Source organism: Xylocopa sonorina, chromosome 3 (assembly GCF_050948175.1).
Source record: "Xylocopa sonorina isolate GNS202 chromosome 3, iyXylSono1_principal, whole genome shotgun sequence".
NCBI classification, from domain to species: Eukaryota; Metazoa; Arthropoda; class Insecta; order Hymenoptera; family Apidae; genus Xylocopa; species Xylocopa sonorina.
Genome location: NC_135195.1, coordinates 10,702,919 through 10,728,232, shown reverse-complemented (window position 1 = coordinate 10,728,232; position 25,314 = coordinate 10,702,919). Strand labels below are relative to the sequence as shown.

The 25,314-nt window shown below is 35.2% G+C and overlaps 7 protein-coding genes across 15 annotated transcripts in view; 3 read left to right on the top strand and 4 right to left on the bottom strand.

The window, feature by feature from the left end:
- Tpnt (troponin T, skeletal muscle) overlaps positions 1-22,129 on the bottom strand; it is an 84,967-nt gene extending 62,838 nt beyond the window's left edge. For both annotated transcript variants that reach the window (XM_076892817.1, XM_076892819.1), the window contains exon 1: positions 22,126-22,129. The gene's annotated coding sequence lies outside the window, so the exon portion shown is untranslated. The remainder of the gene's footprint in view (positions 1-22,125) is intronic.
- On the bottom strand, positions 111-1,600 carry LOC143422287 (MIT domain-containing protein 1-like). Its single transcript, XM_076892841.1, has 5 exons — positions 1,534-1,600; positions 1,053-1,198; positions 641-879; positions 381-580; positions 111-301 (listed from the first exon to the last, which is right to left on the bottom strand). Exons 2-5 carry the CDS (start codon positions 1,171-1,173, stop codon positions 133-135), a joined length of 729 nt encoding a protein of 242 aa, XP_076748956.1. The 5' UTR covers positions 1,174-1,198; positions 1,534-1,600; the 3' UTR covers positions 111-132.
- On the top strand, positions 1,654-3,627 carry LOC143422283 (uncharacterized). The gene is made up of 8 exons (XM_076892830.1): positions 1,654-1,681; positions 2,101-2,287; positions 2,365-2,428; positions 2,527-2,633; positions 2,704-2,920; positions 3,025-3,158; positions 3,269-3,433; positions 3,495-3,627. Exons 2-8 carry the CDS (start codon positions 2,109-2,111, stop codon positions 3,589-3,591), a joined length of 963 nt encoding a protein of 320 aa, XP_076748945.1. The 5' UTR covers positions 1,654-1,681; positions 2,101-2,108; the 3' UTR covers positions 3,592-3,627.
- Arfgap3 (ADP-ribosylation factor GTPase activating protein 3) lies at positions 3,876-7,622 on the top strand. 2 transcript variants are annotated; one of them, XM_076893109.1, is made up of 8 exons: positions 3,876-4,003; positions 4,578-4,769; positions 4,857-4,988; positions 5,082-5,114; positions 5,465-5,770; positions 5,914-6,188; positions 6,695-7,064; positions 7,174-7,622. In XM_076893109.1, the coding sequence occupies exons 1-8, from the start codon at positions 3,929-3,931 to the stop codon at positions 7,426-7,428; spliced, it is 1,638 nt and encodes a 545-aa protein (XP_076749224.1). In that variant the 5' UTR covers positions 3,876-3,928; the 3' UTR covers positions 7,429-7,622. The 2 variants fall into 2 exon arrangements, with proteins under 2 accessions (XP_076749224.1, XP_076749225.1); XM_076893110.1 differs by lacking the exon at positions 5,082-5,114.
- LOC143422463 (putative protein phosphatase 2C T23F11.1) lies at positions 7,799-10,321 on the bottom strand. 4 transcript variants are annotated; one of them, XM_076893111.1, is made up of 6 exons: positions 9,996-10,321; positions 9,851-9,902; positions 9,239-9,441; positions 8,771-8,976; positions 8,467-8,692; positions 7,799-8,139 (listed from the first exon to the last, which is right to left on the bottom strand). In XM_076893111.1, exons 2-6 carry the CDS (start codon positions 9,871-9,873, stop codon positions 7,808-7,810), a joined length of 990 nt encoding a protein of 329 aa, XP_076749226.1. In that variant the 5' UTR covers positions 9,874-9,902; positions 9,996-10,321; the 3' UTR covers positions 7,799-7,807. The 4 variants fall into 4 exon arrangements, with proteins under 4 accessions (XP_076749226.1, XP_076749227.1, XP_076749228.1 ...); XM_076893112.1 differs by lacking the exon at positions 9,851-9,902 and having other exon boundaries at positions 9,928-10,321; XM_076893113.1 differs by lacking the exon at positions 9,851-9,902 and having other exon boundaries at positions 9,996-10,320.
- Positions 12,826-14,266, top strand: LOC143433576 (uncharacterized). Its single transcript, XM_076910951.1, has 4 exons — positions 12,826-13,099; positions 13,162-13,265; positions 13,354-13,682; positions 13,814-14,266. Exons 1-4 carry the CDS (start codon positions 12,911-12,913, stop codon positions 14,257-14,259), a joined length of 1,068 nt encoding a protein of 355 aa, XP_076767066.1. The 5' UTR covers positions 12,826-12,910; the 3' UTR covers positions 14,260-14,266.
- A 22-nt stretch (positions 22,130-22,151) lies between the features above and the next one.
- Positions 22,152-25,314, bottom strand: part of Eip78c (Ecdysone-induced protein 78C) — a 98,440-nt gene continuing 95,277 nt past the window's right edge. For 3 of the 4 annotated variants that reach the window (XM_076892784.1, XM_076892782.1, XM_076892785.1), the window contains 4 exons: positions 24,383-24,789; positions 23,722-24,039; positions 22,937-23,333; positions 22,152-22,714 (listed from right to left, as the gene is read on the bottom strand). In XM_076892784.1, coding sequence (XP_076748899.1) covers positions 22,941-23,333; positions 23,722-24,039; positions 24,383-24,789 — 1,118 coding nt within the window. In that variant the 3' untranslated portion in view covers positions 22,152-22,714; positions 22,937-22,940. The remainder of the gene's footprint in view (positions 22,715-22,936; positions 23,334-23,721; positions 24,040-24,382; positions 24,790-25,314) is intronic. The other variant, XM_076892783.1, reaches the window with a different exon arrangement.

Sequence of the window (25,314 nt, the reverse complement as noted above, 5' to 3'; positions counted from 1 at the left end):
CCATGGATTATGTAGCAAAAATATTGTAATTTTAATACCTAGTACAGTGGAAGTACTATTAAAATTATATAAATTTAATTAATACAATTAATGGATAAAATCATTTTCATTATTTTGAATTATTTCATTAGCTTAATTGTGCATAACATTATTACTTAGTTGACTCTGATGGTATATATCTACCGTTGTTTCCTGACAAGATCTTAATTCAAGATCAAAAGCACCTAATACAAATTTTCCACTAGGAGCTTGAAAATAGTCCAAACCTCTGCCAATTTTAATCACCCACCCAGTACTAAGTCTGAAATAATATTAAGGTAATAAAATAGCAAAGTTCTAATAAATATAATTAAATGTATCTAAATAGCATATATTCTTACACTACTTGTCTGTCATGTAAGGAATCAGAAAATTGGAATTCAAAACGTATATAATGATTCCATAAACTGTCTTGTAACTCCTCCAACCACATTCTTTGATTCGACTTATCTGTTGAGTCATGTGTTGTAACTAATGATATTTTGGATAATTCATGACACTTTCTCACAGCCAATTCACATAGCCTTACCAAATTTTGACACTGGAAATATAATTTCTTTATAATTTGTCTAATACTACATAGAACTATCTGATAGAATACCTGATGAAATGTTCTTATATAGGGATCTTCGATATTGATGTATGTAACTGTATCATCTAAACATCTTCCAAACACAGTTTCATAACCATACCCTACACTATCTTTCTCAATTTTAATTAATTCTCTATATGTCCCAGCAGCCTTTCTACTATCAATTAAATCTTTTATTTTTTCAGCTCTATTTAGACATTGCGATATCTTAGTAGCGAAATGTCTCTGCTTATTTTCATTGTTTGTCGCTGCATGGAGTATAACAATATAAGAATAGATAAAAAAATAAACAATATTTGACATAATATAATTTTTTACTGTTTAAAATAAATTTAAAGTTTTCCTTAAATTTTGTATAAAAGATTGAAAAACGTATAATAGTAAAAGTAATTAAATCATGTTAGTAAAATAAATAATTTACCTTTTTTGGCATTAAAAAGTAATTGTATACCCTCTTTGTATAACGTAAAAGCCATTGTATACTGTTCATTATTATCCATTTCCACCGCCCGCGTTAGAATGGCAGCAGCTGCGACTTCCATTCTTATGTGTATACTGAAAAATAATCTAAAGGCGAATATTGTATTTAAAAGTTACACGTACATAAAATGTGTTAAACACTTTGAACAAATGTAGTCGAACGCGCGATGCATTGAATATTAACACAAACGGTGATATATTTAAGATATGTTTCAATTACTTCACCGTGCACTTTCAATAGTAACTAAACACTGATACTACTTTTTAAAATCATACTTGTGACACCTTGATATCCAATATCAAGACAGAATACTTTCATACAAATCGTATTCGAATATTACTAAAAATAATTGAAAAATATTTGTACTAGTTGTTATGCATTGAACTGACAATGAATAAAAAAGAACGAGGATGAAACTTACATAATATTTAATTATTAATTTACCATCAAGGTAAATTCGCTCATTTCCTTGGTTCCTTTATCTTATCGACTATCGAATATATCGAAAAATTCGATTAATAATTGTGTATCAGCGCAACGAAGTAAAAATAGTGATTCTAACCTACAAAGTAATTATGTCTAATCACTATAAATCATACAAGATATAAGGTTCATTAAAATTACTTTTTTCTCACGTATAATGTCCTTCGGTAAGAAACATCATTTTCTGTGTAGAATTCTGATTGAAATACAATTATTTAGTTAGAAGTTTTTAACGAAAATGCAGTAACCTATAGATATTCTCTGTATTGTGATACGTAAGTTGTATACGTGTACGTGCGCGGGGCTTTCAATACGAAAATAGTAAGTATATATATTATTTACGTTATTTTACTTTCACGTATGTATAACATGATTTTACTGTCATTGAGAAATAGATGACCATGTAAATAAGTAAATTATAATATTTTTAACCTCTTAATGTTTATGTTAATATTATCAGTAACGAGCACAGGAGATAAATTAATGTATTTTATATTGATTATAGTTTTTATCATGAAGTCCACTAAAAACACTGCAACTGGTTCTTTATGGGGAGAATTACCAGCAAGAGAAACTCTTAAACAGGAAGTAATAACTCCAGATATCATAGAAAATGTTTGGAGGCAAGTTATGGAGGAATCGAACAACTCCGATTGTGATTTTCAAATGGATCAACAGCTTGACTGTATACAGTGAGGTTATTTCTAATTAAACAATAAAGGAAGTTTCATTTTAGGACATTAATAGCATTTTCTGTTTTTACCTGTAGATTACCAATGGGAAATCTTCATGTGTTAAATACTATAAATCTTCATCAACAATTACGGATGATGGTAATAATTTGAAGTAATTATTTTAAATAGAAAACATTTTCTTAGTAATATTTTTACACTTCTGCAGGATTATACTTATTATCTTAATTAATGTTTAGGAGGAAGGAATGGTATTAGGAAATATGACAACAATTGAAGCACGAGATTCACAAGACAGCAAAGAAATACAAAGTTCATTTCAATTTTTACCAACACACAAAGAAAGGTATCACAATGTTTGAAGATACAACATATTCTAAAATTTAATAAAATTTTACTAAATTCTTTTATTTCAGAAGTGTATTTAAAGATGGTTCTACGATACACCATCTTACACCAGAAACAGCACGTTGTATACTTAGACATGCAGTTGTTATTTTGTTAGCTCATATTGGATTTGAAAAATCCTCAGATATAGCTATAGAAACGCTTACAGATATAGCAAATCATTTTCTAAGAAGGATGACACTTTTGATGAAAGTAGCATATGAACAGAAAGATCATGGTTTTCCGGTAAAACAAAATTTTTTAATTATTATTTAGTAGATTAAATATTATATATAGTCATTGTAATTTATTGGTAAATATATATGTCTATGCCTCTTTTTTTTTTACAGGATATAGTAGAGAGGGTTTTGTTGGAGACAGGTGTTGGCGGTATAACCGCTCTTCACGATTACTATCAAGAATACATATTGAAATTTGAGAGTAATATGAAAAAGAAAGTGGAAACAATGATCGAGAAACAAAGGCAATTTGTATTTAATTTTGTAGATTGAAGTATTTGATTAGACCGATGTGATCGCAATGATTTAAATGCAAAATAAATTTCGTTTTCCATAATGTCTATTCAATTTATAGGATGGTTTTAGATGAAGCGGCCAATAAATTGCAGTTTGAAGAACTGAACGAATTCGGTAATGTTTATCGGGAAGTGCCAACTCTTCAACTGTTAGATCCTGAAATGGGCTTTCCACCTAGTCTCGATGCTGGCTTTCAAATGCTATATAGCCTTGAACAGGACGAGTAAGTTATTTCCATAAATATTGTACAACTTTTTATATATGCGTAATATCAATGATTTTAGATTGAACAACTTGGAAGTAGAAGAAGAAGAAGTGAATGTGAGCGATTCTCCGAGTGCTGGACAACGATCCGATACATCAACTGATAAGAAGAAATGATAACAAATATTTTACATTATACGGTTCTCAATTTTTCTACTTTTAATTTACGTAAATAAAAATGTACAATTAATTTTTAATATTGGTAATATTCCTGTAACTGTAAAAAATGTATTATTAAAATAATAAGAAAGTGCAACGGGATGTACGAAACTTTTTTTCCTTTTTATTTAGAAATATATATATATATTTTTAAGAATAGAGAATTATCATTTAAACAGCATAATTAACTAAATTATATTTCAAATTATAAATAAGCGACCTCTGTATGTAAAATATACCAACTAACGCCACGCGTCCCAGAATACTTTGCGAGGCCGTTGACAACACGTCAAAAATGGCGGATCCAGCACCTAGTAAAAGTGATATCGAAGAAATTTTTAGAAGATTACGAGCTATATCAACAAATAAGGTTTGCTTCTATATGTATTACTTAATTACGGGACATCAAATATTGTACTGTTCAAGAATGTGCAATATTATATTTGACGACAGTCTCAAAGACAACGTCATATTTTATTTCCAACCTGTAATTTTCCTGGAAACTTTCGTTTCATGACGACACGTATTCCAGAGTAGTATACGACGTCAACTTATGGTTTGATAGTATTAGTAAAATTGTTTAATTTTCAAGTGAGAGGAACGTTGAAAATCATTAAAATCAGAACTACGAAATTCATTTAAATGATTTTAGATGTCCTGTTTTACAGTCATTGAAATCATAAGACTGTTTTTAAAATATTAAAAAAAAACATCAAGTCAAAAAGTGCTGCTTTTTTTCTTTGAGATAAGAAACAAAAATTGTTTCTTCGATACTGGTCATATACACACTAAATGATAGATTGTGGTAATTTCTATTGTATAATAATAAATGCACATCGTCAAAGTTGATACTTTTTTCATGTTGAAGTTATGGTTTAGAGACGGACGATTATTTAGTTAGATGCTATTACAATATACAATTGTGTCGTTATGGTTCTTTCCAGACATGTTTCGATTGCAATGCAAAAAACCCGGCATGGTCCAGTGTAACTTACGGCGTCTTTCTATGTATCGACTGCTCAGCAGTTCATCGAGGACTAGGAGTACATTTGACATTCGTTCGATCCACTCAACTTGATACAAATTGGACTTGGTTGCAATTGAGAAACATGCAATTGGGTGGTAATGCAAATGCTGTTAGTGTTTTTACTAATAAAATAGATAGTTATTGAATTATTACTAAAGTTAGTTCATTATCTGATTGTATTCGTTATGTTTCTTAGAGAAAGTATTTTGCACAACACAATTGCACAACAACTGATGCTCAACAGAAGTACAATTCACGTGCTGCCATGCAGTACAGAGAAAAACTGGCACAGGCATCTGCCCAAGCAATGCGACGTTATGGAACCAAGGTAAAATTTGTATTTTACATATACTCATTCACCTTACAGAACATACATTTTGGTTACTCAAACATTTTATAACTACAAATATGGTAATTATAGGTTTTTCTTCCTTCTACAAAAAATAAAACAATGGTGAGCTGTAAAACTACTTTCACAAAAACCATCATTAAATTACTAATATTTGCTTAATACTTTCTTTAAAAAAACAGCTTTATAAAAGTTCATATGTAATTGTTCATAGCATACTTTCTGTTGTTAATAATTTAAAGAACATGCACAGTTATTTTTTGAGAAAATTATTCATTGTTATACATGTACATTTTGTTTCTTTTATTATACCAATGAATTACTTTGAGCTATTTTGATTATGTAACTAACTCACCCAACATGTGTGTCTCACAAATTGCAGTATCACAAAGAGGATTATGTTTTAGAGTATTTTCAAAGCGATTAATTTTTCACATGATTGTGTTCTTTTCTAGTTGCATTTAGATGATGGTCTAGCATCAACAGCTGAAGAACAAGCTGAAATTGACTTCTTTAAAGAACATGAAAATATTGAAACACATCACAATGACTCCTTGGCACATACAGAAGGAAATTCAGTTTCAACTAACAATTCTATAACAAATAATGATAATGAGGAAAAAAACAATAAAAAAGAAGCTCCAGAAACTACTGCTAATTTGTTAGGACCTACTGTTAAATTATCTGATCCTACTTTAAATGTCCTATCGGAGCGGAAATCTACTATAGGAGTCAGAAGAGTTCAAAATAAACGCACTGGTGTAAGCATATATAAATAACTATTTATTTATCTTACATGTATACAATTTACTAATGATACATTGTAACATGTTCACAATTCATTGCAAAAGTGTACTTTTTTTTGTTCTGATAAGTGTTTTTGTATTTTTGTATTTTCTAACAGATGGGGAAGAAAACTGGAGGTTTGGGTGCTCAAAGAGTTCAGACAAATTTTGATGAGTTAGAAAAAAGCGTTGCTGAAGCTGGTAAAGAATCGCAGGAGAAGGATCATCAAGAAAATTCAAAAGAGGAACAAGAAGTGATTTCTAGCCGTCTTGCCTACCGATACGAAAAGAATTTAAGCGAACAAGCTAAAAAGATAGAACAGAGAACGAAACAGTTAGATCCTTCCAAAGCGACACAAGCAGAACGTCTTGGTATGGGATTTAATACACGAAGGTAATGTTTGTATATTTTATCTATAAATTCGTTTATTAAATTTGTACACGGCATATAGTCATCCTCCGACTTACGGGAAATATATGTTGATTTAACGTTATATAAAAAGATTTGTAAGAGGAAAGCTTGTAAATGATGTTTGTTTTGCATATCTTCACAGAAACAGTAGTGATGTAAATTTAGAAAATTTTTATTTTCATTTAATTTCAAATTGTCACTCTTATTGTTATAAATATTTACGTGAATAATACTGCAATATAAATTAAATAATTTAAATTTTAACAATAATTTTCTTATCACGTGTAACAAAATACTGTGTAAGTCGAGAGATAAGTGTATATACATTTTTGTATTAGTATGTGTGCATGTGTATATAATGTATAAATTTCATGTATGTATTTGTAAACGCTAAAAATTATGATTTTATGTAATAATACCTACCAAACGAAAAAAATATGAATACCATAAAAACGTAATACAAATGTTAAAATGTATATAATTTACAGTGGTGCAAGTCACTCTGCACTTGGTGATATGAAAACAATAACACAAGAAACATCCTCAAAAACTATCACTGCTTCTGAACCAAGGCCGAGAGACATTGATATTGAACGAGATCTTTTCATTAGTTTAGATGAATTTTATGCGGCCTTATCAATTCCATACAGTAGCAATACTAATAATAAATCTCGCAATGAGGAAGTTGTTGTTATAGCGGAGCCAGAGCCGCCGAAACGAGTAGCTCCATTGAGCAGACCAAGTAATAGTAAGAGTGACAGTAAAATGACAACAGAAGGAGAAGCACAAAAGAAATTTGGTAGTGCTAAGGCTATTAGCTCAGATCAGTATTTTCAGGATAGCAAAGATGATGATTCTGTGAGTTAATACTATATATATACATATATGTATATATTATTTTCATTTTTTTGCGCGTAATTTATTTTTTTATTCAAAATAAAATTTTTCAATGTCATTTCAATTACAGTGGGAACGCAAAAGTAATCTGCGACGTTTTGAAGGCTCGTCTAGTATTTCGTCCGCTGATTATTTTGGCACAGGAAGTTCTAACGCAACATTTCCCAAGTCTTCTTTAACAATGCATTTTAGCAGTGGAGGTACCGGAGTTGATTTAGATGATGTCAGAGAAAGTGTACGTCAAGGAGTGAATAAGGTCGCAGGCAGACTAAGTTCTTTTGCCAATGCGGCTGTTTCCTCTTTACAAGACCGCTATGGACTTTGAATGAAAACTTATGGCATTTTACTGAGAATTGTTACTAAACTTATATCTGGACACTTCTTGTCCATTGTTCGAAATTGTAAATAAAAACTTGTAATTCAGCTTGCTCGTAATTTGCTTCTCGAAGTTATAAATAAGACATCGTCGGCAATGACGACGTGAATACTGTTGATATGAAATAAAATTTTTTTTAAAAAGTTTGTGTTTATAAAAATTTAGGTGCCGAGAGTTCATAAAAGAAGTTAAACAAATTTTATAACAATCGACATGATGAGCACTAGAATAATGAACATGATTGTTTCACTTTCATATGATGTAAAATTAAATACATAAACAATATAAAAAAAATAATTGGGACATAGAATACTAATAATTTAAATAACTAGGCATTTGTACTAATGGATTCTTTACAGCGTGAAATTAAATGAGAATATGGTTTTCCATGAAGAAAACACACGAGGACGACTGTCATATTATCACAACCAGTGCCCATTAAGGCGTCTGGTGCAAGGCAATGTTTCATAAGCTCTTCGCAAATTTCTTCGGGATCCATTGTGTCCTGTTCTTGCCCTGTTCCAAATTTCGGCTGAACTAAACGTGTTCTTACAAAATTTACTACCTCATTGCTTGTCATTACATCCCAAATACCATCACAAGCCAAAATAACAAATTCCCAATCTTCCGTTATTTGAAACTCTTGGACTTCAGGGAATGCTATAAATGTAGATGATACATATGACATAAAAGCTGACAAAATATTTCTTTGTCAGGAGAGACATGCATTGCTTAACAATATGGCTATGTTTTAACAAAACTTAGAATAAATACGAGTAATATGTTGTAACACATTATACTATGTAGGGGCCACCATTAAGCGGCACATGATTGTACAAGTCATAACAATTTAATTCCCGATTTATAGCTATTATCTTCGAAATAGTTCCCTTGTACATCTATATAGTAAATTGAATATATTATGTTCTAGGAATTAAATTGTCATCATCGTACATAATCAATTTTTGTATCCACTCGTAATATTACCGGTCACGATTTGTTCCTGAGCTGATTTACGTTCATTCCGTTTGAACATGAAGTCTCCAAGGGCACGAGATAATGCTAATTGACCATTGACTCTGTTAAATTCAACCCAACCACCAGCGGCTTCGATTCTTTCGCGTTCATCTTTCAATGTAGGCTTATGATCACGACTGAGGGGAATGGCAATGCCGTTAATACTGGCTACTGCTCTGCTATCACCTGCATTTGCCTGTGTGCATGTATAAGAATCTTAAAAATGAATAATAGAAATAACTGAAAAAGAAATCATCGCTTGAAATTGGCTTACGCTATATATAACATTGTCCTTAACAAGAAGAGCTATGACAGTAGTTCCTGCTTGTTCGTCTTTAAGCACTACATCATTCTGCATAGCTTTATCTAATTCCAGGAAACCTTGTTGCATGGCTTTGACAATATTACCAGCTTTATACTCGCTTCTTTTAGTTATGTATTCATGAAGATGTTTTCCGGCATGTTGTGCCATTGCCGCACCTATCAATATTATCTATCACTTCTTTGAGCATAGTACTAATTACAATTAAACTTATTTACTATAACTTGCTATTTACAGCAGTTACAATAGAACCTGAAATTTTCTTCTGCAGTATATTCCTTTGATTTGTTTTATAATAATCAACACTTAAACATATGAAATGCAATTTTAGGGAAATGTCTTTAAATTTCCAACTGAATATCCTTTAAACAATGCTAGTATGCACTTGTACGATGAAAAATTTTATATTTTTATCTTTACCTCCATGACCGTCGTACACTGCAAAAAATGCAGTACCAGGATCATCGGGTAATGAAAGTATATGAACGTGGCAATCTTCCATTTTTATACGCCATCCTTGCATACATGAGCTTCCAACTCGATAATTTGAATTTCTGCAGCATGCCGACTTTTTAGCTGTCACAGGTTCGCTAAGTGTTTGACCCATTATTTTTTTTAAGATCCTGACATCATTTAAAATTTATAATTATTTATTAACATCCATACAAACTATATAACTTTTTTAATAATAAAAATTAAATTTTAAACATGTACATTAAACATTAACATGTAATTATGTGAACTGTGTTTAAAAAATTTTAATTATCGATTTGTTCTAGTGAATTATAATTAATCGCCTAGTTTTTTAAACGTTTTATACACCAGAATTTGATATTTATTGTATTTAGTTTTAAAATATTCAGCCATTATATGTATATATTTATTATTATAACAATAAGTTTACTCTTATGTACGATTTATTTTTATCGTTATTGTGAACTTTTTAATTTTTGTTACTTGCACGCAACTCGATGACACAAACATTTTATACAGAACTAAAAATCTAATGTCAAACATCGATGATGATCTAACCTCATGCAGAAATTTATACGCATCGCATCTTCCACAAGATTACAGAAATATCCTTCGAAAACGATATTTTTATTTACATATATAGTATAATCTATCATTAGCATTTGATCTATTTACGTGATCACAATTTGGCATCCGATCTTACCTTCGCGTGCTGTCAAACGAGCATAGAAAAATCTAACCTCCTCCTGCACTATTCGTTTCGTTGAATTTTCACCAAGCTACAGAATATCATACAACTCTGATGACACCGTAAACATTCGTTGCAAGTTTTGGGTTCAGCCATGTAGAGGCCCACTGTTAATTCATCAATTGTCCAGTAAAGATTAATAAAAAATGTTTACATTCGTCCGAAACGTATCAACAGCTGATCGCACTACGATCGGCGACGACCGTACGAAACAAAAAATGACGTGACGAACGATTCAGCTGAACAGCTGATATCGGGCACGTGGTCTCTGCATTTCTACTGTATACAAAGGACCGCGCAATATTTAATGTTTCATCATCGAGATAAAGTCTGTCGTCTCGCAATCTTGTAAATTCAATCGCCTCTATTCGTCTGTGCAAAATCTTCTGTTATATTCTTCCTTTGCTGCTTCAGAGCTTCTTTTCTGTTGTTTGCTTTTGCGAACACTTCGAGTTCATGAATACAAAGTACTTCATGTACTGTGTTCTCTTAGATCTTTGCATACGTAGGGTGAAACATTTTCAGACCTATTGATAGGTAAGAATGATATCTCTTAAGTTAATATATATTTTTGGTTAGGTAGGTTGTTTTGAAATTAAAGTCAATTATTGGCTAGGCAGGGTATTAGTGTTTTCTTTCATTTGTAATAATTCTTTCTCGCCAAAGTTCTTGATGAAGCTCCTTCTATTATACGTTTGCATAGAGATCAAACATTGAACTTGTTGCAAATATATATTGGAAGGAGGTTTTATTTGATGATATCTTGTATAAAAGGAGGGTGGATGGGACGTAGTTAGGGTGGGTCTCGATTCGCAGCAACCTCCACGTGGTGAGACCTGGGTAATATATTATTTAATATATAATTATTAATCGCATCATGGTGGCATGATACAATTAAAAATTATATAATAAATGATATGAGCAAATCGCTGCCATAGGATTAGATATATTTAAAACATTTATTTGAAACATTTTATTGTTACAAATTTTTTCAATATTATGGTGTTATATATTTTTTTTTATTTTATTGTTTTAATTTCTTTGCAACATTTTATTATCACATATTTTTTTACAACATTTTATTATTACAAATTTCTTTACAATATTTCATATATTCACTTCGATCCTCTTCTTCCATTTCTTCTCTTCACTGCACTGCACTGCACTGCACTTCACTTCACTTCACTTATTTGATACGATGTATCCCTCGTTGAAATCTTCATTGAGGAACTTGAAGTTCTTCGATTGTTGTATTGGGGAATAGTAAATGGGGTTCCAGGCCTGGAGCGGTTTACAGATAGGCGCGCCGGGAGCAGGGTATCGCAAGGGTAGGGTCGCCAGGGGATCGCAGCTAGAGGAAGGATTATGGTTGGGTTAAAAGCGTCTATTCAAGGGATTTCAAGAGAAATCAACCTCTCCTAGACGCATCCAAAAAGAGGCGGTGGTCCCTCGCTCCTGAGAGGAGGGTTGCCTGATTTTTTATGCAAATGTTTCCCTTATAAGCACTATGGTTTCAACTATCACTTGCGAGAAAGATTAATTGTTCTAGCCACCTGGTGGCCATGAGATTAATTACACTAGTAGAATAGGGGCTCACGTTGGATTACAGGATAAAGAATACAAATTCGATACAGAACGTTTTCATTATGCGTATCAAATGAAGCGAGTATGTGTCATATACTATATCTATGTATTCTCGGTACCTTCAGTACCGAGGACTGACTCTATTTGTCAATTTTAAATGACCGGAATCCATAATTATAGATATCAAAGTTTTTGTAATTTACAAATTTTGTCGCCTGAGATAAGTTCAGACTTTCATTACTTCAATTGTTTTCGACTTTCAGGGTAGTATAGGAACTATTATAATAGCAATTTTATTACTCTTTTCAATATCCTTTGTCATTTTCTTGTAGTACCAACGGTTTGGAAGATACAATCAATAATATGAGTGAAACTCTTGTTTCTCTGAAAGAAACCAAAATCTCAATTTTCTCGGACATTTTCGTAAGTCGGACCTGGGTTTATATGAACTTTTTTTGCTTCTTTTGAGGTGTAGTATCAGCTGTAAAAGTTTGTCACATGAGTAGTAAGTCACTCTGTATAAAACTTAAGTTTTATTGTAATTTATTGTATATTTCATTAGTTTTATTTTAATTTATTGTAATTGCTTGTATATTTCAATAGCTTTATTGTAATTTCTTGTATATTTCAATAGTTTTATTGTAAGTTCTTGTATATTTCCGTAGTTTTATTTTAATTTATTGTATGTTTTCGTAATTTTATTATATTTTCTTGTATATTTTAGTAATTTTAATATATTTTTTTGTATATTTCCCGCTTTAGAGGTAAGAGTGAGAGAAAGATATATAAAAAGCTATAAGAAAGAGTGAGACAGATGTTACCGACCTTACTGTAGAACCCCTGGCGCCATCTCTGTAAAAAGTGCTCAAACTGGTCGCACATAATTATCGACAGCGAAGTAAACTACTTAAGAACTACTGGCGCCATCTCTGCGGAGATTACTGAAACTAATTTCCGATCAGTTTCAGCGTTTCTCCAAGAGATGGCGCCACGGGTTAGTAAAACAATGAAACGGTTGATTGTAGTGGTGACTGATCTGTACGAGTCGTCGCACTGTGTTCTGACCGGTGCACATGGTGTTTTATGGTGTCATAAGTTAAGAGAATACAATTAGTAATATTTCACTTAAATATATAAATGGAATTAAAGAGATTCTATGATTTAAAAAAGACGAAACAATGGAATCGTGCATGATTTCATATTACAGAAAAATGCCTTTAAATATCATGATAGTACACGTGAAATTTGTATTTGAGTATATCTGAAAAGAAGGTAGTTGATCTATAATGGGGCACGATAATAATTCAGAAGCTGATAGCATTTCAGTCGAATCTGAAGGTGTAACAAAAGAAACCAGCGTTGCCGTTAAGACTAGGCGAGATGAGAAACGACATAAGTGTACCTTCCCGGGTTGCGATTTAGCTTTTTATAGGCCATCACGATTGCAAAGGCATATTAGACTCCATACAGGAGAGGTAATGTTTTTATGTAGTTACTATGAGTCAATGCTCGATTACTCTGAATCATTGGTTTTCAGCGATGTTACAAATGCGATTATCCAGAATGCACCAAGGCTTACACGAATAGTTCACATTTGAAACGGCATATGAAAACTCATGGTGTTAAGAAAACACTGTATCCGTAAGCGATGATATTCGTTTTTTTGTTACACTGCGTTGGTTTAAATCCTGACACAATGTTAGTTTCCTTATCTTAAAATATTCTTCAGGTGTACAGTGTGTTCAATGTATCTTAGCAATCGACATAATCTGAAGCGTCATTATAATACATTTCATCTTGGGAAATTAATTTGTAAAAAGTGCAACGAAACCTTTACAAAAAAATGTCAGCTTAAGATACATATGCTTACGCATGATTCAGTTGTACACCATTGTGATCAGTGTAGCAAAAGCTTTACAAGCTTTGCAAAATTTAAACGGCATAAAGCAAATCATGAACAAGGAGCTAAACAATATCCGTGCACTGCAGCAGGATGTAATGAAGTTTTTGGAAAATGGGTGCTTCTCTGCGCCCATAGAAAGACTCAGCACGTGTGTGGTAAATATTTGTAGTATTAATGCAATTTGTTTATATCGATTTGTCGGCGCGAACGGTTTTCAGATGTATAATAAATATAAATTAATTCGTTTTCTTAATATTCATATACATATGTTGTTTGTTCGTTTTAGATCGCGAATGCAAGGATTGTGGTAAGATATTTTTTAGTAAACATCATTTAAGAATTCATTCTCAGGTTCATATGGAGAATAGGACCGTCATACCTTGTCCGTTCGAAAAATGTCCTCGAGTTTATTATTTCAAAAATAATTTAAATCATCACATACGAACTTTTCATCTCGGGGTGAAATACGAGTGCGATATATGTAAAATAAAGATCGGGACGAAACAAAAACTAAGGAATCACATTGAAAAGCTACACATATTGGAAAAGAGGATAAAGCATATTAAAAAGGTACAGCGTAAAAAACGGAAGGATGTTGGGATGCCTAAGAAAAGTTTGGTATCCAAGTTGGTTGGTGCTGATTTACCACTACAAGTAGAGAAGATGGTATTAGAAAGGAAAGAAAATATAGAATATATAGAACAATTTGGTACCGTCCCAGATGTTCCATGATTTGCGAATGCTTTAACTTTCATAGCGCGAGATTTATAAATAAATTAATTTGCTACACGATTACTAGTCGTGTACAACAGAAGTTCGGGTAAAATAAAGGATTCGTGACAGAAAGAAATGTTGCCTTTATTCTTTAACACTATTTAAAAAGTTTATTAACTGATATTGATCAAATAACAATGAATCACGAACGATTTTGTCAATGAGAAGACACAACTGCTGGACGTGCGCGACATTGCCTAACTGCGTTCAACAGCTGTTCCATGATGGAAGAAACGCGAGAAGCGTTCTCGTGCTTTTCGTATTTCTCGTCGGATTATCGAGGAACGCGATCGCGAACCTCTGCACTTAAATTGCCAAGCAATCCTATCGTCGACAAACGTTGTCCGACAGTTCTCTGTTTTCCTTAACTCTCTGCGAACTAGTCCGTTTTTCTTCTTTTTATCGCGATTCGTTGCAAACAGATTTTAAATCATGAGACATTCTATCGGCAGCGTCAACTTCGAATAGCATCGATTTCTAGAGGATTTACAAAAATACGATCGATACGCGCGCATTTGCAAAGAGCTAAAAGTGGACAAACTTTTGTCTTACAGGAAAGAATACAAAAAATATTGTTTCATTATTGCGACGATATGTATGACAGAGATATATACATATATATGTATATTGTTTTGCGTATTTTATCCGTTAGATCGCAATGCATCGCGAATAGCACGAAAATTGTTTTCTTTTTGCGTGTACGATATAACTTTGGTTTGAAATTTTTTGGGAATCATCGTTGCGATCGATTCAATAATAAATGAATTAATTAAATGAAATTAATTAACATTTTCCCCGTATGCCATTTCCTCTATATGCTCACTTATTTTTACGATCGTTGAATTCACTTGAATACCTTATTTTAGCGTGTCGAACTCTTTTTATTTCACAAACCAAACATCGTATATAATTATCTGGAAATGCATAACGAAGGTATTACGTGATAACAGACATTTATTCGAATAGAAGCGTCCACGATATTAATTGTACGATAAATTAACGCAGACCGCCCGATGGAAAATTAAAGGAAACACATTGCATTGCGAGAGGATTAAATATTGATGGGACTGGTATCGGATTTATCGTGTGTATCGTAAAATAACGAGAAATTTTAATCGGTAATCGGATGAAGCGATACTGATGCAATTAAGTACGATCGTGAGTGAAACATTATTACAAAACGGAAAATAATGTTTAATGAATATATCCGTGAATGAAATGGAAATACATCGCTGGATGCATGGTCGAGCCAAGCAACGACAATAATAACGTATTTATTGAATCTGAAATACAAACAATACTGTCATATGTTAAAACTTATTTTAATTCATCTTTGCTCACACACACACAGAATTGTTATTCATATAGTAGAGGCTTATTAAAATTAGTGCGTTTTTATTAGAAAAATATCTTCTTCTTTTTTCTTCCACGCTTCTGTGTCTGGCGATAGTACTTTGAATTAAAACGTAATAGTGTTTTCATTTATTTTTTTTTCTTTAAATTCATGCATTGTTTTCAACATTCTGAGCACAAATGAATTAAAACATCTTACATTAGGAAAGAATAGTACTTGAAATCATATTGCTTTTAGGAACAAAGTTGAACAACGTAATTGTAATTTTGCAAGTAGTCATGCTTGAACAATTCATCGTTTTACATTTAAACAATATGCACGTATTATTATCGTACCTTGATTAAACAAATCAACGTTTCCCAATCTACGTATTATATATATATATATTAAATAATTACATCGCAAACATTTCTCACTTGCATAAGTGTTCTTACTTTAGCGCGACGATTGCTTTGAAATAGTAAACAGATATTATATCCAAAGGCAGTTCACAGTTCGCAATAAAATTTGCTTTACGCTACATCCATTACCATCCAAAACAATTCTAATATATTATTTAATCTCTTTGCACCTTCTCGAAACGAACGCCGGTATACGATATTCTCCTTATAGTAACGATTATCCGAAATTCCGTCAGAATTAGAACACACAGGATCAAACACAATCATATACCATCGTATTAAGTAAACATTCAGTAAAAGTAGAAACGATTGGGAAACGCTTGTACAAAAAGAGAACCTCCCGATCTGCTGTCGTTTGCGAGTTCTATTCCCTGTTCAGCATCGATCATCAGACACCACCATAGTGATTGTCCGTGGAAATAGCGTGATTGGAGACCGTTCAAAATCTGTATACGTGTCAACGACGAAAACGACGAATTTCATATCCTTGTTCACCTGTACGTATTTGCCGGGACCAAAATATGTTATATGTTACGCTACTTAGGCTACACACTGACTGATTGATCATCAGTTGCGCAACAGTTTAGTTGCCCGAGCGCCTAGCAAGGATCATTCGCCTCGCAGACACGCGTGCACGTCCGGTTGCATACTAACTAGGCGCATCCGAATTATAGCTTCGCGTCCAAAGTTTGATGCATCACTTTGATAGCAGGACCACCGTAGGATGATGGACGATGGGTCAGAGACGTATCGAACTGCTGGAAATATGGGTCTACGGATGATTCGGAAGTGAGAGAATAGAGAGAATAGAGTGGGACAAACTTTGATCTCGAAGCCATATTTTGAACGTGTCTTTTTACATTATGAACTCGAGCGACTATATCGTTGTGTAAATGAAAATAGCAAGTCAGCGTCTAGCCTTACATACATAAGTACGGCAGGAGAAATGCGCGTGGAGTTGTATATGTATAGTGAACGCGAAATGAGCGAGCATGAGCGTATCACGTATTACGCATATGTACTAATGACACGCGAAATGGAGGGGTCACGTTCACGTTATTATGATAAGAGAGAGATAGAGAGAGAGAGAGATAGAGAGATAGAGAGAGATTAACAAATAAATATAATTACACGTACATCGCGCGCTTGAGCGTGCACGTATTAAACCTAATCTCTAACAAATCGATATTCGTTTTTATAAAACAATTAAAATGAAACATTTGTACTTTAACAGTATAGAGCAGTCGTTTTGTCGTACTTATTTACCTTAATATCATTATCGTCGTTTATATTATTTTATACATATATATGTAATATTATATATTTTTTTTTGCTTTTAAAGAACAATTCCCGCCTCGCTTGGCACGCCGTCATCCATCGTAATCGTCACCTCGAATCGCCTCGATACATCGTGTTATATACGCAGGCTGTTTCGTAAATCGTGAATCAATCAGAAAAAAAAGCGGACATTCCGTACCGGAAATAGGACGACCTCGAGAACGTGTCGAGCGTGCAATTAAAAAGTTGCGAACCATATTTCTCATCTCCTCCAATCTTTTCTCTCGATACGACAGAGATTCCCCGATGTCGTCGGGGATGCGAAGATTTTAGTCGGCGGAATATTTCTATTTTAAGATCGTCTTATATCTGGCTTTGGAATCGTCCATTCTTGGCTGTTTTGCGATTTATAAAACATCCGTTACAGGTATAGTATGCAGTCGATATTTCGCCTATATAAAAAAGAAGAGTACGTATAATATATGCGATACAGCGTACGCAACGAGATGCACGCTTGAGCTCTCAACTTATCTATAAATATACAATCATAGAATCAATATCAAACAAAATCATGATTATTGCAGAGTCCTGTTTTACGGGCGGAATATGTGTATATTTATATATATATATTTTTTTACTATATATTTATCTCTGAAATGAAAAGGAATCGCTATTATATTCTTTTCTTTGTTAGCGTTTCCCAATTATTCGCGCGCAGACTGCAAGCCAAATTTATATGTTGACGTACAGTTAAACGTAAATGCTCACGTAAATATGAGTATCAATGATAACGAAGTAATAAAATAATAATAATAATAATAATAATAATAATAATAATAATAATAATAATAATAATGATAATCATATTGAATACGATTAGTTTGAATAATATTAATAATAATGGTACATTGATTACGCAACGATTCCCACAGTATTATATACAGATATTATAGCACCATGACCGAAATCTCAAAGTTAAAAAATAGCATTACACGAGATTAAGAGTGAATGGAACGGGAAGAGTGGAAATGGGATTGGTACCTGAGGGGGTGGAAACTGTGTAATTAGAAATAAGTGATGATCTTGCGCTTCGGTCGGAACACGAGACAAGGGAGAGAAGATAAGGGGATGTTTGTCACGTCTCAATTTAAACGATATAACATCGTTTACCGATATTGTTCAGCTTCGCGATTATGCAGGTCAGTCGTTACGCCCGTCAATTTTCACGAAATGGTGCTTAAGCGAATCAGAGAAAGATAGTAGTAATTAGAAGATTGAAATGAGTTTAGAGAATTGTCCGTTTACACTTCGTAAGATGAATCGAAGCCGTAGATTTTTGGTAGCTACATACTTCTTTGGACAATTATGAGATTCGATGATCGACGATGATGCTATTTATTGCCTCAGGTTGGCGAAAATTGGCGAAGACGATTGACCGGCGCGATCGAGTACCTGCTATTTTACATTAACATCGTTATTTAAGTATTTGGCCGTTTCAATGAACGTATTCCAACAACGTTTTACGAGATTATATCGTAGCGCACGACTGCTAGCTTGGCGAATAAGTCGTGTGGACTAGAAATTTTGAAAAAAAGAACAAAAAGAAAAAAAAAGAATAATGCGAATCGCAATTCAAATATCACAGGAGGAAAATGTCGCGACTTTTTCTCTCTTTCTTCGTTTTCGTTTCTAGTTTAATATACAGATGATTAGGACAGCCACTAGATCGATTCGAATTACAGAATTTATGTACACGAGCATAAAAATTCTCATACATACATTTATATATATTTATATATATATATATATACCTAAGTGACTCGATTTTTTTACATTTTATTGAGATTTTCCTCCGTTACGTGTTTCGCGACGAAGAGGACGAGAGTAATAATTTAAAAGGTAATCAGCGAAACGATTCGCCGCGCGTGCTTTCTCTTCTGTTACGTCATATTCTGGCGCAGATCCGTTTTGGTAGATTGTTAAAAAAAAAACAAAAAAAAAAAACCGAGTGAAACAGTCGTTTGTTGCATCCATTTTTTCATTTTTAAGAGGAGGAATCAGAATTGGAAAAAAGAGACGCTGCGTTACGTTATATTAGGGCACGATTCATACGCGTGTAATGGAACGCGCGATGCAGCATGCACGTCGCACAGGCAAATTGCATATTGCATTCTACGTTGCATTACACTCGTTTGGTCGCGTCTCAATATCGATGTGAACAGCGGGACGTTCGTTGATAGTGCGCGTTTGAGCATGTCCAGATAAAAGTAATACAATGTACAATGCAACGTACAATTTGCCTGTACGAACGTGGAGCGAGCACACTCGCCCTGCATCCCCCGTTTACGTTGCATCGCACGTTGCGTTACGTGTTGCATTACATTGTTGCGCTGCACGTTGCATTACGCGGCTGTAAACCAGTCATTACGTTCACGTGCGTATAAGTACGTTCGCGCACGTGCGTGTACACACACATGCACACACGCATACACACCCACACACAACCACACATACAAACACACATGTTGTAAGTAGATAGTTGCATTTTTTTCGCTTTAGCAAGTTGAGTGATTGCCTACCATTATAGATCTACGCTCGGTCGACATAATGCGTTTAATAACTATTACTCTTGTATATAGATTTATAATCTTTATATATATATTTTTTTTAATATATATAGACTCATATTTATATTATATTAAACGATGATATCCCTTCTTTGTTCAATATATTAATTAAGTATGATATGTTTATTCACAACTTGATGTGAGCGCTTAGAGTTGGAATTCTTTCTTCCTTCTATGTAGTTATCATGAAGATAGTCTTTTTTCCACATTTTCTTCCCCTTTTTTTTTAGCGACAGCGATATACCGACGTAATATTATAATTAAGTACGACGCTAGATAAAACATTAATTTCTCTAGTAGATAAACTTACATTTCCCCCATTTCTCACACTGATTATATCATATATGTACAGTGGTGGATAAGAAAATGTTAAAAATTGATATTTTCGTATATTCGTTTAATCATAACTTTAACGCTAGACTTCGTTATTACCATCGGTATAACTGTTCTCTTGAGATTCCCTCGTTCTTTGATATGTAGATGTTCACTTTTTTTTTTCTTGTGTAAGATTGTATTGCGTAACAAGTAAACGATTCTTAACAAGAATTCAATGAAACAGTAAATGTATAAACTAATTTTCACCACTTCAAAGATTTCGTAAATTATGCGACACAAGCACAAAGAAATCAGTCGCGTGCTAATTGCAAGAGAAGAATTTAAATACCAAATTCCGTGTAAATGTGTCGATAAAAAAGTTCAATATTAAATATATTTTTTGGCTGGACAAGCTTTTCGTTCTGTTGCTTTTCTTAAATAAAATATATCTCTTCACTTCTATATATATATATCTTTTCCGCGTATAAAGTACTTTTTCGTAATACGTTGATCACCGTTACAAAATATAGTTTCTTCGTAATAAATTATAGTGCCTTCTGTAACTGCTAAAGTCTAAAATGTCCCTTTACCCATCACTGTACGCATACGTATATATTATATGTGTATATTAATTACATATCGATACATGTTACATGCTAGTCATTGTCAGAGAATTATTAGTGTTCAAGAGTTCGAAGATTCAAACATGCTCACTTCAGGATTTCGTCAACAATCGGGAAACGATTTTCGGCCGCGAATAGAATAACAAATGCAACAGTTAAACGTAACAAGTACATTATCGTATATGATACACAACGTTCGACTCCTACCACCTCCAACCCTCTACTTCGTTTTCCTCGTTACGCGTACACGAAATATCATCCGTTAAAAACCTTACGCCGACGAATTCGATTAAGTGTCAACAAAAGTACAGCTTCGTTCGAACACGTTTACTCTCCCGTTTCCGTGGAACACCCTGAAGCGATGCAACAATATCTATAAAGATAATTCACTATACTACTTGTCGAGTAATAAAAATAGAGATTGCATAGATTGAGATTCATAGCGGATGCATCTAGAGAGATACGTCCTATAAAGATTTTTCCTCTTGAGCTTTTATATAGCGTGAAACTTTTTACTTTGTATACCTGTATAAGTGTATAAGTGTGAGTTTTGCACGCACGTGCACCTATCCGCGTTGCAACGGCAACGAGCGTGCACTTATCGCGCTTACTGTGTGACCGCCGTATTCATCTCGTTTGCGTTCACGGGAACGCGCGACCCTCTCTGCCGATATGCAGCTTTTGCAACGGGGATGGATTGCTCGCACGATGTTCTTCGGTTGATCGAATGAAAAAAAAAAAAAAATATACGATGTTACGCTTTCGATATGTCTACGTGTTTTCGCACGTTTTGCGTTCTGTACAGGTATTCGTGACATTATAGGACCACCGTCTCGACAGAGTGTCGCGCGTTCCCCGCTCTCGTCTCTTTAAATGATATCGAGATTTCGAAAGGTTCGCTTGAGAATCGTTCACCTGGATAAATCGCAATAATAAACGTGCCTCTAAATTGATCACGATTTTTTTGTGCTATGTTTTCGAGGCGGCGCGTGTTCGATCACTGCGCCGCTTTTATTGCAATCAACGATATGCGCGGAATTAACGTGACACGAGACTTTAATTCCATTTTCATATCGGCTGAGTATTTAAATGCTTGGAGTAGCGCGCCGTATTGCATATATACGTTTTAGCGAATGGTACAAATCCCTTTTGTTCCATTTGAAACTTGGTTCGCACCCTCTAGTCACCTTTGTATGATTTACCACAATTGAAAGAGGGTTCGTTTGTTCGTTTCCTTTTTTTTTCTTTTTTTTTTAAGTCATTATCTCAAAGAACGAGTATTTTCTTTTAATTCTAGTAACTTTTTAAAAGTTATCCATTTATATATATATATGTATATATATGTATATGTTCTTCGTTCAGTACGTCATTACCGATCGATTCAATCGTCGATTACTCCCATTACATAATTCATTCTATCCCCGTTAATCAAATAAACCCCTTCTTCCTCTCGTATGTCCTGTGCCAAGAGCGTTTCAATCAGCAATCTGTATCCTTCGCCCTAAAAACGATCCGTCTTATTCCAGCCTATACGTCAATGAGGCGAACGGCGAAGGATGGATCCGACGGTGGCGAGATTGAGCCGCCATGTCGCACTACAATAGGTCGCAGGCGTTCCTCGCGCGTCCTTTTCAATCGAATCGAGTCGTCGTTCTTGCCATCGTACCCGCTGTTACACTACATCACCGCCAGCGAGCGAAAACAAATCGTTCCCGAGGCTGCGTTTCCGCGATGAGCGCCGGCAATTAGAAAGAGTCGCACCCCTGACAGGGCCGTTCGTTCTCGTCGAATTAACTCGATGCACTCTGAAACATTCTTCCAAGACGATTCCCCGATTAGAATCCTCCGTTATCGAGCGGACCACCGTATCGAATTGTAAATGGAGACGCACCCTGGGTGCCTAAAATGCTGAGGCGATCAATTGTAATTTACACTAATTTCGTCTTGAATTGCAATCCATTTACAATTCATGTATTCAAGTCGGTCGATAGTTATCGGACAAGGATATGAAAAGATACGAGAAAAGAAATAGATCACCTCTTCACTGAAGATCTTCCTCGCACTTGGGAATGTCGAATATCTCGGCAAACAAGGGTGGCAATTTGAGCTTGGTCCAGTTTCTTCTGAACCAGTCGAGGAGATTCGCGTGTCTGGCACCTAGAGCCCTTAACTCTGGTATCCTTTGCGATACACTCGAGACGCTGGAACAGCCACCTGCGGAAGTTGTCTCGCCGGATACCGTGTGATTCCGCAACGCTTGCACCTTCAGCGCCTCCAGGAGGCGATCCTGAAGCCTTTGCACCGCCTTCACGTCATTCAGGCCTGGCCTCTCGCCCAGGAGTACGGCACCGGAGAAGAGGCCCAACTCGGTGTCCGTCAATTGGTGGGCGTTCAGGGCCGATGTGAATTGCATCAAAGCGGACACAAAGTCTGGCTGTTTTGTTTCACATCGATCGATTAGTGAAAAGGAGATTTTATGATACCATTGTTTCGTGTAATGTACGTTGGAAGGTGAAATTTGGTTAAATCTGCTACGAGAGTTAGGAGCTTTCAGTTGGGATGGGTTCGGAGCTGTTCGAATTTCGACGGCCGCGTATCGATGGAATTTTTCGAAGAGTGTTAGTTAAAAAACGATTGAAACCTCGATATGCAAAAGAGTATCGAAAGATTAGATTCTATTTGATTACCATCCGAATTCTAGAGTTCTAAACGATCATGCTTCGATCGCGCGATTTAATTTTCACCAATTTCCTGGATACTTATACTCTCTCTCACGTCGAGTTGTCGTCGACTGTTATCGGAAATAGCGAGTGCATCCTTACCTCGTACATCAATTCCATTTGTTGCCTAGTGATATAAGTACCGTCCTCGAATGTCATCGAGCTGTCAGTGGTCATCTTTGAGATATGGCTTAGCCAGACCTCAAAGAAACCGACCTTAATCAGGATTAGCTGATCGTCCTGCGAAAGATCGCAAAACCCTGGCACCCTTTTGGCAAACTCCACCACCCTTTGCACCGACGGCGTTACTCTGGTGGCGAATTGTTGCCAAAGCCAGATCCTTTGCGACTCAACTGTTTCTGCCGTCGAGGACGCCGCCTCTGGGTCCTCTGGACTGGCGGGCTGCGAAGAAGTACTCGCCTAATCAGCAGGATTATAAGAGAAACAGGCGTTGCTGCCAGTTCCACCACGAGTTTGTCGTGTCACTCTAACATCGTTATCAAATGCGTTAGTAGAAGCGGATACGATGCCGGCAATCATTTATAATTCTACTCTCCGCGTTTAGTTTAATCTGGATCATCGCTTTAACAAGTCTGCAACAGATCAACGGAATAGAATTCCCAGCACCCCAGTTTCCGCGTCACTCGAACCAGCAAAGTTTGCAACAGCGAACGTTCCTTCCCGCAATTTCTCCACGCGTCGTATCCGCCGCTAAAGTACCCACGCCTCTCCAACTTCGCCACCGAATTTCCAGCGAACTCACCGGTATTATCATCGGTTTCCGGACGATGCCCCTCGTTGACTCCTCGGTGAAGCCGCAGTGAGCGTGATGCGCCTGAGAAACTTGAAGTATCACGTCGTAGACGGCCAACTGTTTCACGTCCGCGTCTGACTGGTCCGCCTCGACCACTGCGGCCGGTGGCACGCAAGGTATGGCGTTTTGCGTCTGGCTATTGTTATTATTCTGGCTGCTGGTGTTGTTGTTGTTGTTGTTGTTGTTGCTGTTGTTGTTGTTATTATTGTTGTTGGTGTTATTGTTGTTATTATTACCACCAGCGGGGGATGTGAGTTGCTGCACACCGGTGGTGGTGGTCGTTGTCGTGGTGGTTGGCACCGCGTCTTCGGGGCCGCGTTCCCTCGAACGTTTCGGCACCCTGCCGTACCTCACGGCTGCAATTCAACGAATCATTTTAATTACCGCTTAATCTCGTAAAAACTAACCACGCTACGTATTTCGGTTGAAATTGATTCGTTCGTACTACGTTATTCCATAAAGCCGCGTATAATTGTTACTCCGTGCTCGCGTAAAAGTAATTTGGACGAATGAATGTACGCAAAGAGTATCCAATAGGATTACTCCCTCTCTCTCTCTGTTTTCACGTTTCGCGCGTTCCACGGTGTTCATTTAATATCTTATCCGGAAAATAACAGTGTTTACAAAAGATTAATATTTCACGCGACGCTGGAGAGAATTACTCCGGACAACAGGGGGTGCTGAGCTTCTTGGCCAGCTTTGCTCCGCTTACATCCGTTTCTTAAGCGGATCACAAGGGTATGTAGCGAGGGCTTATTACGATTTCACCGACAATACGAACAGGAAGCTCCAACGGCTGCCTATTATACACCAGCGCATATTGCACGATGGAACTTTGGCGTTCAATTATGCACGTGTAACTTCGTTGGAGTTTACTTTAC